Below are 9,884 nucleotides of genomic sequence, written 5' to 3' on the forward strand. Positions count from 1 at the left end.
TTATTGAAGTTTTCTTTCCAAATATTGATGGAAACTTTCACATGGGAATCAATAACTTCAAGCAATTTGCCAACGGTTTCTTCAGATTGACCAGATTTAGGGGTAGACTCTCAGATTTGGGAACTTGCAGGAACAGTTTCCAAAATAACTTCGCTTCTTGCCCCCTTTGTAGAGTGCTTAATATCCAGGTTTTTTTAAATTGGCAATCTAGCTTCTTGTTGCTAAAACAAAAACTCTTCTTGTATTGTATTGTATTAATGTGGGTTAAGTCTTGGGAGGCTTTTTGGGCTATAGAAAGCTATTCATTGGATGTAAGTAGAATGTTGCTCAAGAGACGAGTAAACAAAATTAAGAAAGAGGGCTTTGATGGCGCAATTTATGTCGTCCTGGGTATGGCTATGGGTAACGGTGTTCATAACCTTCCCGAGTCCAGGGTTTTCACCACTTCTTGTCCAGTTATTCACATCACTTCTTCACGTTCCAAAATTGTCAGTCAAACTATGTGTCCAAGTAAGTCTCGTGTAAATGAGCCATTGGAGAATTTAATCTTATGGGCTGCCACAAAGTACACCGGCAATTAGAAATACAAATAATTCTAAAACTATATAAGGTGCATTCATCAAACTTTTTTAAGGTGATGTTTGAAATGTCATTAACAATTCTTGATTGTAAAATTATTCATTTGGCCTCCTTTTGCGTTGACAATTTGACTGATACATTTGAAACTCCATTCACTGTGGCATGCACAGCTTTAATAATGATATCTCCTAGACAGCCTTTAAACCTCCTTCAAGTGTCTCCAAATTTTTACATGATCTTTAGAAAGCCTTTCCCTCCAAAATTTTGGGGCCTACACAATCTGCCAATTTGAGCCAAGATGGATTTACAAGTACTGAAACTTATTGCAGGCGAACTTTGTGGCAACCCTGTACATCTATTGGTCATATTGAGTTTGCCAACTCACCCAACCTGTAGATGTTTCATATTCCACAACATTAGTTGCCACAAGTCAGTCGGAGTCAGACAAACGAACCCATCACACTTAGCGAAAGTTCTTTCCCATTCAAAATAGGCAAGCATATTTGCAGGGCAGTACAGAGACTCTCAAGAGACGAAACGGCACGGTTTTCTTTTGTTCGCCAAGTAAGGCCATCGCGTTGAATTCAGACAGTAGCTCTAGCATCAATAAAACAAGATTGCCAATGCCATATAGTACATCATGAACAACTGGAATATGGACGAGGACGCTTGGTTTGGGAATTAGCTTTTCGCGATTAAGTTAACGCATTATGTTCTGCTTCAAATGAGAATAATCCCAGGCAACAAAAATTACTCATTTCAATTTTCAGCTTGATCGAGCGACTGGATGAAAAGTTATGCCGTCTTAAAAGGCACTACAAAGCTCTTCAATGAATGAACGAACTAGCCCTCTTGCGGTAATTGATTACCAGAAGAGGGCTAAGTCATTCATTCTGTGCTCTGTTATGTACTGCACTTTGAGAGGGCATAACTTTTGACCCAGTTGTTTGATTGAGCTGATATTTGAAATACGCCATCGCAGGGATCTGGGGCCAGCCTTATTTGACGAATAATTTAATTCATTGACTCGAATTGGAGTATATTTAAGTGTTTTTAGGAAGTAATGATTTCTTTGATGTACAATCTGTTAGTTTGCCAATTATTGGCTACAACTATTTTAAGAGTTGATAGTATTCTATTGAAATGACCATGAACATCGAATTAATCAAAACAATCAAATTGTCAGTGACTTGCTCAAAGATACTTCTAGAAAAAAAAATCAGAAACTAGAATCATTTTATCAATTGGTGAGGAACTTACACTTACAAATAACCAAGAAATGTTTAATATTGCCAATAAAAGAAGATGTACATAAATAATAACTTATTTGAAAACATGGGATGGACGATTGATAATTTTGTTTTAATCCACCAATTTGACAAAACAAACATCAGTCATTGGTCGAAAATGGATGGTTTGTCTTAGGAGTAGAGTTTCCAATTGTTTGAAGTTTACTTAATAGGCAGGTATGATTTAAGGTGCCCAGAGTAATAACTAGGGTTCTCAAAATTATGGATAAAAAGGACGTCAATATGCAAATAAAGAGGCGGAAAAACAAGCCCAAGATTCAAATAAGGATGCAAAAAACTTCAAAGATGCTTTATCTTGTTATGGCATACTGAGGTATCTTAAGTAATTTGTTAAACTGGACCCAAATATTCTAAAAGCAGTATGCTCTGATTCCACTGGATCGGCATCTGAACAGTAATCAAAGACTAAACTTCCATGACAATAAGTTATTTCCAATACAATAGCTTTGACTTGAATGTTCATTTTTTTTAATATTTTCTTTTATCCTAAAAAGGAAGCGCAGGGCTGAAAATTGTGCCGCTGTTTAACAACAAATTCCATTGAATTAATAGACCTGACTCAGAACGAAGTCATTCTTTGACTTGTGTATGTTGCACCACATTTCTCAACTCTCCCCATATCCATCCGTCACAGGGTTCTAAGTTTTATAAGCTAGAGATTGTCTAATACTGTTTTGCCATAGGGTCTTTTTGTGTCACGGTTGCAAATGTTCATTAATCATTAGTCAAATCCAGGGAGAGATTTCAGTTTTAGATGAGACATATTTAAATAATGTGTACACAAGGAGAAGATGATAGATTTAATAATAATAGTCGGGTAGCATTTTAAAATTCGCTTCATATTTGGAAAATGCTTAAAAAAGAATAATCAAATGCAGTCAAAGATTATCATTTTTGAAACATTTTAGAAGACAGTTCAAATAACGGCGAAAAAACTAAAACCGAAGTCAACAAATTCCCTTTTTAACCTTGATTTTTCAAAATAGCAACGTAATTGACCCTAACGTAATATACTCTATCGTACACAGTGTTTTTGAGTGGTCTATACAATATCCAATACAATGTATTTGGGACGCAACTGATTCGAAATCCTCACCTTGAATATATTTATTTTGTCTTTTAAGATATGCCTTTCGCCTCCTAAGTTTCAAATTCTAAAATATGCATTTTCATTGGCTTAGCCAAACGAGCATGGCCAAGAATGGTAGTAATGCAGTGCTAAGCAAATAAACATTATCAATGCACATAGCGTGACATGTTGGCAGGAAAACTTTAAATTTTTGGACTGTTTGATGCAAAAAAAACCACATTGAATTAGCAAGGTATGGTCTTGATGAGGCAAAACCCCTGAAATATTGGCCATCTAAAATTTTAGTAAAATTAATAGTAACGAGTAACGCTATTCCATTTTTTGTGCGAGTAACGGTTGTGTAACGAATTACTCGTTTTGGCGAAAGTAATTGTTACAATAGTATCTAACAATCAATAGCTAGCTTTAGGTTAGAGTCTTCACAATAAATATTAGCCACAAATTTAAACCTCTTATTTGAAGAACATTTACCTTGCACAAACTATTTATCAAATCGAGATAGGTTTTTAGCGATTCTGGTCTACTTCAATATCCACAAAAATTAGGAGTGAGTTCTGGCATTGCTCGAGCATTTTCATGGATTTCATTTTTTTCATGTTAGGTTGAGAAAGAAAAAGCCATAATATGGTCAAAAGCAGTCCAAAGCATTGAAAACATGATTTTTTCAGCATGAAGTTGCTTAATTTTGTGTAGGTGGTGGCGAAATACGATAACCTTGGTTATTTCCTAATAAATTATGTTCCCTTGAACCAAAGAAGGGGAGAGGGAATGGAAAGTTTTGGCTAATATTAATCATTATTGCTACATTTCCTATTCGATATTTAGAGACGTGTCGGACGTGATGGATTGGAAAATATCACTGTAATTCTATTTTAGCCAACCTGCGAATACTGTCGATTAGGCTATGGAGTGTGCCACGATACAACTTCCTGCCCAGGAGTATTGACCAGTATTGAGTACATTCACCTTGCAAAGAAAAGCATGTGGCTAGTCCAAGGAGAACGATCTTAACCGGAACACCATAATGATTTTCATACACTATGGCTACTAGTTTTAGCCATGACTGTACAAGGCAAGATTCTACGAGAAGTTCATGTTCAAAATGAATCTTGTATGCTTGACATGGCCATTTTATCTGCCAGGTAAGGGCAATTTTGATCAATACGTACAGTACATTTAATGTTCAAGATTCTCAGCGTTCCCATTCATCCTCTGAGAAGAGATCTGTTAATTCATCAAAACTATATCTATTTTCCTTCAACTTTGTTTTTTTTTCTTTTTCTCTACCACACTTGAGAATTTGTATCTAAGGATAGATTATCACTGTAATGTTCAATTCATTTATCATGCCTTGAACGAAGATATGTTTTCTTACGCTAACGGAAAAGTAAAGCAAGCAAAAATGCAATGCAATGTTGTTGTAAGTTCTATTAGACACTTGCAGTTTTACAAATCGTATCAACTTCCATCTTCCCACATATTACCATTGGTTTGTGCTTCCGTCGATTGTCTGGGCTTCTCAGAGATCCAATTACTTGCACAATATGGGCTTGCTTTCATAAGCCGTGCTCAGTGATGATTCTGGATTCAAGAGAGGGGTGCCAATTAGGACATCTATTGTACCATTTCCCCCTCAAGTCAGGGGGCATGAAACTGTGGATGGATAATGACTATGTACTCCCTGAAGAAGGTAACAGATATATGTTATGACCACTTTCTTGCACATTTGTACTTCTTCCCATTATTCGCATCTATATGCTTTTATTTTGCACTCTTTGTGCACATTTGGCCTAAAAATGTTGTTTTGGTGGAAGTCGGAATATTTTGCAGGTAATAATGGTTTTACGATTTGAAATCAAAGGTGGCCCCCAAAATAATGGCATGAAAAGCTGCACAAAATATGGTTTTGCCTTTGCACTACAGAGGGCGCTTTGTGACTCAGCGTCTGCTACATAAAGAGCCGATTGAGCCGATTCCTCGTTATTGAAGTATACAGCATTTGTGTTGTTTTTTAGTTAATTCTACCAAAATCCTATATACAATTATCGACCCGGGTCACAATATCCGCAAAATAAATCTATTTTATGGCATGTCACGAGTAGTTTGTTTAAGAATCTACCGTGCCTCTTATTACTAAATACTGCAGGCCCAAAGTAGTTGAATTTTAGTTGAGAAATAAGTAAAAACAAATGGAAACACCCAGTTGCAAGTCCAAAGAGGCGAACTAAGTAGGGCGCCAATATAGTTATCCAGTCCAAAAAACGCAACATGGCTACTTTCCGTACCTCCCTAACAATTTATCTTTTTGGAGAAGAAAATTCCAGTTAGATCAATGATCTGCACCAGTCTCAACTGGTGCATATCAACTGTTGGGAAAAAACGAAAAATAAGCAGGGAGAAGCATTACTTGACCTAATAAATAAAAAAGTTTTGTCAATTTGATCCAAAATCAAGGCAACACTGTTTTTTCTAAGAAAGCGCTTTTCAAATTGGCACTACTTTGAAAATTAGATTTGAATATCCCCTCTTTTTGGCCTATTTGTACCTTTTAGGTTTAGGTTTTGCACCCTAGTTATGACTTTATTATGGAGAAAGACATCTTTATTTCAGTTCTCCATTTTGTTATCATCAAGCCTGGCACAATTCTCGACTTTAGTTTCAATCCTGGTTTATCGCCTTCTCTCACAATAAGTGCAACTTTGCCAGCTAATCTCGCAAGTTTCTTACCCGCAATATCCCAAGGAAAGATCTTGCTTTGTTCTCCAAGGAATTGGACACTTGATGTCCCATCACCAGCTTGTTATTGGTTTAACGTAGAAGATTCCACAATGGTTGCTGGCGATTCAACTCCAATCAGCCACACTTTAGGCTACATGATTTCGAATGGAGGCAAACCATGGATTTCTGGAGGATTTCAAACTAGTTGTAAGACCATTTTTACTTTACCTCTGGGTCCAATTTCTTCCAAATTACAATATTTATTTTCCAGGGACGAGTAAAGCCACGGACCAGTCCCACGTTTATACAGGAGTTTGGGTCTCAGGCCCAACTATGCCTGAGCCAGTGGTCAATCATTGTATCGCCCAGATCAATGAGACTCATTTTGTCCTGGCTGGAGTAGGTATTTGCGATGGAATACGCCAATTTGATACCGACCAAATCTGGATCTTAAATTGGAACACTCAGAAGTGGACTCCCAGTGGAAAGTTGTCGTTAAAGAGGAGGCAGGCTGCTTGTGAGACACTAATCCTGAGCAATGGTACCAAAATTGTGGTCATCACGGGAGGCAGGCAACATGGCCAGAGAGACAGTTTGGCCGATGTCGATATCTATAACGTCGAAACCAATGATTGGACCTCTGGGCCAAAGTTGCCCACGCCATTGTCGTCTCACACCTCATTTGTTTTTAATGGAACGCTTTTTGTTGTTGCGGGAGGGTCAAACGCGATAGAGAATTCAAACATTTTATAGGCTTAACGTCCAGGATGACCTCACTGAATGGTATACTATAGAGGGCCCTATTGTTAATTCCAATTACGCAGCCATTTCCCTGAATGCTCTATGGCATTCAAACCAAAATTAAGCCAAATGTCAGGTATGAAGGCTAATCAAATAATATCAACTTTTTTGCTTTATGACCAATTGAAAAGAGGTTTAATTTTTCTTGCTGCTTAATAAAATAGAACGCATCAAACGTCTTATCAAAACCATGGTAATCGATTAAAAAATTATCCAATCACATGGTATAATTCAGGGTTCTACATTGAGTTACTTTATCTGTACGAAAAGGGTCAATCAATTTTTCTTTTAGCAAGTTTAAGTCGGTAATATCAATAGCTTGATTTATACTATTGGATGGCAATAACGTATATTTCGCAATCAAGTCAATCATCTTTGATGCCAGATGCCAGCATTTTAATAAAAAAAGGGATATACTTAGATTAAAAAAGGCTGGATTTTCGAAAGCTTTTCAAAAGAAAAACATTAACCTGGTCGAAATTCTAATTCAGGGTGGCGCCCTGCTCTTCAAATCCTAAATACAGGAGAATGACAGATATGACTCTCCTGCAAAAAGTAGTGATACTTCACCATTCCTTTCTAGGTTGCTCAACTAATATTTGTCGTCAAAAATGAATCATAATACTCATTAACTTGCATCATTTATTAAATGTCATCATGTCACTAAGTCGGAGTCATTCTAGTGAAATATAAGCCCCTTTGATTTTCGTGCTTTGAAATGAACCCATTAAAAAAATCCACAGCTTTCATCACTTTCCTTTTGTCATAGTAGAACTCTTGAAAGGCGACCCAACCTTTTTTGGCCTTGATGCAAACGAAGTGGTCTTTAGTCCTGTAGCACTTGATGTGAATGGTCCGCCCAGGCAACGCCTCTGGGCACACCTGTTCACAATTGAGATCACGAATTATGTCTGGATGAATGATACTAGAGAATCGCACAATATGTCCACTTTCCGCCCAATAGGACCATAATTTCGACATATCATGGAGGGCTCGATATTGATTGAAGATTTCTTGGGCAGTTTTGTCCTCCCATCTTATCTCAAAGAATGTTTTGTCAATGTGAGGAGCTGCAAGTGCACAAAAACAATGATCATATAGGAACGGATAGGACAGATCGTCGAAAATATTTCTACTTCAAAGATAGGAAAACGAGTGGTTCGTTCTAAGGTTTGATGCACTTCATGGACCGTGAGCATTGCAAATTGCACATAGCTTCTCGAGGGGCCTTTCAAGCACCGAATTTGTGAAGTTTAATCAAGTGGAGTGCATCTGGCCAAGAATGCACATCAATCGTAAGAGGGTTATTGCAGTGCAACCCTGAGATGGAAACTGCCACAAACAACAAACCAGAATTGTGGACATAATGCGGTCAATGAGGGTGGTCATCATGGCGATATTTTTTATCATGGGCGATCTTCAAGCCCAATATCGTCACCAACGGGATGCTCCGTGCCTGTCTGTTATGGAATGTATGTCAGCAGTAGGCCGTAGTATTTCATTTCGGTAAATATTCATCTAAAGACAATCAGTCGTCTTTCTTCATTACTATTTTAATATTACATTGCTTTACTTCCAAGTTACTTATTAAACATCAACCAGATTGCCGATCGTTGGACCAAAGGAGATTTACTTGAGGAGGAACGAGAAGCAGAAGTGGAAGCATTGCGAGCCAAGTTGGTCAAAAATAAGCAGATCTCTGCAGAGAAAGTGTCTTTGGAGAAGTTCAAGCAATCCCTTTTGGAATCCCGAATCAAGGAAATGCGTGGCGAGAAGTATCAACTGCGCCCAATTCCGTCTTTGACCGCATTCTGAAATCTGAATGTACTCACCGTACGTGACGCCCTTGGTGCTCTGAGGTTGCTTTTGACCTCGATACCACGACAGATTTTGAATGACTTGAATCATGAGATTGGCTCCCATTACACTTAGCTTATCAGTCAATGTCTGGCGAGTTTCATTCGGGCCAATCCCACACTTTTGTTGCGCTAATACGACTCCCACATCAAAACTACAGGGAAAAAATATTTCGCACATACATAAATGGATTTCCAATTAAGTATTCTTTGAGCATGCAAAACGCTGGGAAGCAAAAATTATCATTATTGAGATATAGCCCTCAAACACGAGGTTTGGTTCAATATTTCCTAACATTCACGTTACTCACTGATGAGGCTCAATCTCCATGATGGAGATCCCGGTCTCGGTGTCCCCATGCATTAGGGCGTGGGCAATGGGCGAGGCGCCTCGCCATCTCGGTAATAGAGAGGCGTGAACATTGAGTATTCCTCTGAAAGATCATTTTGTGGAACATGGGCGGAGATATATGGAATATGTTATCACTAAAGACGGACAAAATATGCATTAAAAATTCGATTTTATGCCAGATAATATGCATGAGAACTGGTCAAAATTTCACTTAGATATGCATTGAAACCCAAGATGTGGGCTTGAAAAGTGAAAAAAACGTTGAAAATTGACAAATCAAAATTTTGGTTATAAACACAAAATTGATAACCTTTTGAATCCAACCAGATTGGCAAATAGCAGGAATTGGGAACAGTAACCTGTCTATTTATTATGTACTTATTTCCCCAAACCAAAATGTCATTGAATAATCCATGGACCACTGGTATCTGGACTATAATGACGCCGCTGACAAACATGTCAAACGAGAAGGATTTGAATCGCAAAACTTTATCTAAATGCAATATTCACCTGATCTAGACAACAATATGCGAATAAACCTGTTTTATGCCATAAAATGGATAACGCATATATTGGCCGTCTATAATTCATAGCTAAACTACATGTATATAATCTAAAGCTATAGTCTTACAAAGGAAACGATTGAATCAGTGGACGGGGAATCATTTTGCCAAATGAAGCCACGATGCCTAAATCGAACGTGCCGGTCTTGATGGGAGGTGGCCACTGATCATGCAAAATCAAGCCTTCCTGGGCCGAATATGCCCGGACTTTGGGCACCAGATGTCGCATGGGAGGACTGCACACCTCCAACTGGGACACGGCTCCATGTGGGCTCAGTCTGAAACGCGAAAAGTCCCATCATGATCCTAGATATTTCCGTGATGCCGAATCGCGTTAGAGCTCCTTACTGTTGTTGGCGTAAGGCCTGGAGCGTTTGGACTGCAAATCGATCTGTGCCGAAAAACAACACGCGAAAAGGGGGCGTGGCCGATTTAGAGTGGCACAACTGACGGTAGGACCCGCCTATCCAACCCGGTGGGAGCATCATGCCCATTCCTGTGCCCTGTCAGCTCCGTCATTTGTTGGCCTACGTTATTCTCCACATGGACGGTGTTATTCAACAATCAGGGCTGCCAGGTCCTAACACGTGTACGCTCCAAGTCCATTGCCAACCC

The 9,884-nt window shown here is 38.5% G+C and overlaps 1 protein-coding gene and 1 long non-coding RNA gene across 2 annotated transcripts; one reads left to right on the forward strand and one right to left on the reverse strand.

The window, feature by feature from the left end:
* Positions 1-7,126: 7,126 nt before the first annotated feature.
* Positions 7,127-9,840, reverse strand: LOC131887666 (methionyl-tRNA formyltransferase, mitochondrial-like). Its single transcript, XM_059236313.1, has 5 exons — positions 9,618-9,840; positions 9,338-9,547; positions 8,666-8,788; positions 8,331-8,509; positions 7,127-7,568 (listed from the first exon to the last, which is right to left on the reverse strand). The coding sequence occupies exons 1-5, from the start codon at positions 9,761-9,763 to the stop codon at positions 7,162-7,164; spliced, it is 1,065 nt and encodes a 354-aa protein (XP_059092296.1). The 5' UTR covers positions 9,764-9,840; the 3' UTR covers positions 7,127-7,161.
* LOC131887702 (uncharacterized) lies at positions 7,467-8,442 on the forward strand. Its single transcript, XR_009374053.1, has 2 exons — positions 7,467-8,004; positions 8,079-8,442. It is a non-coding gene; the product is annotated as an uncharacterized LOC131887702 (long non-coding RNA).
* Positions 9,841-9,884: the final 44 nt, after the last annotated feature.

Source organism: Tigriopus californicus, chromosome 1 (assembly GCF_007210705.1).
Source record: "Tigriopus californicus strain San Diego chromosome 1, Tcal_SD_v2.1, whole genome shotgun sequence".
Classification (NCBI taxonomy): domain Eukaryota; kingdom Metazoa; phylum Arthropoda; class Copepoda; order Harpacticoida; family Harpacticidae; genus Tigriopus; species Tigriopus californicus.

Bases quoted from the DNA above. Each gene is read 5' to 3' on its own strand.
- LOC131887666 (XM_059236313.1), bottom strand. From the start codon at position 9,763: ATGGGCATGATGCTCCCACCGGGTTGGATAGGCGGGTCCTACCGTCAG. The intron at 9,548-9,617 runs GTAAGGAGCTCT...TTCGCGTTTCAG, and splicing joins CAGGCCTTACGCCAACAACA to ACTGAGCCCACATGGAGCCG. The intron at 8,789-9,337 runs GTAAGACTATAG...ATGATCTTTCAG, and splicing joins CTGATTCAATCGTTTCCTTT to AGGAATACTCAATGTTCACG.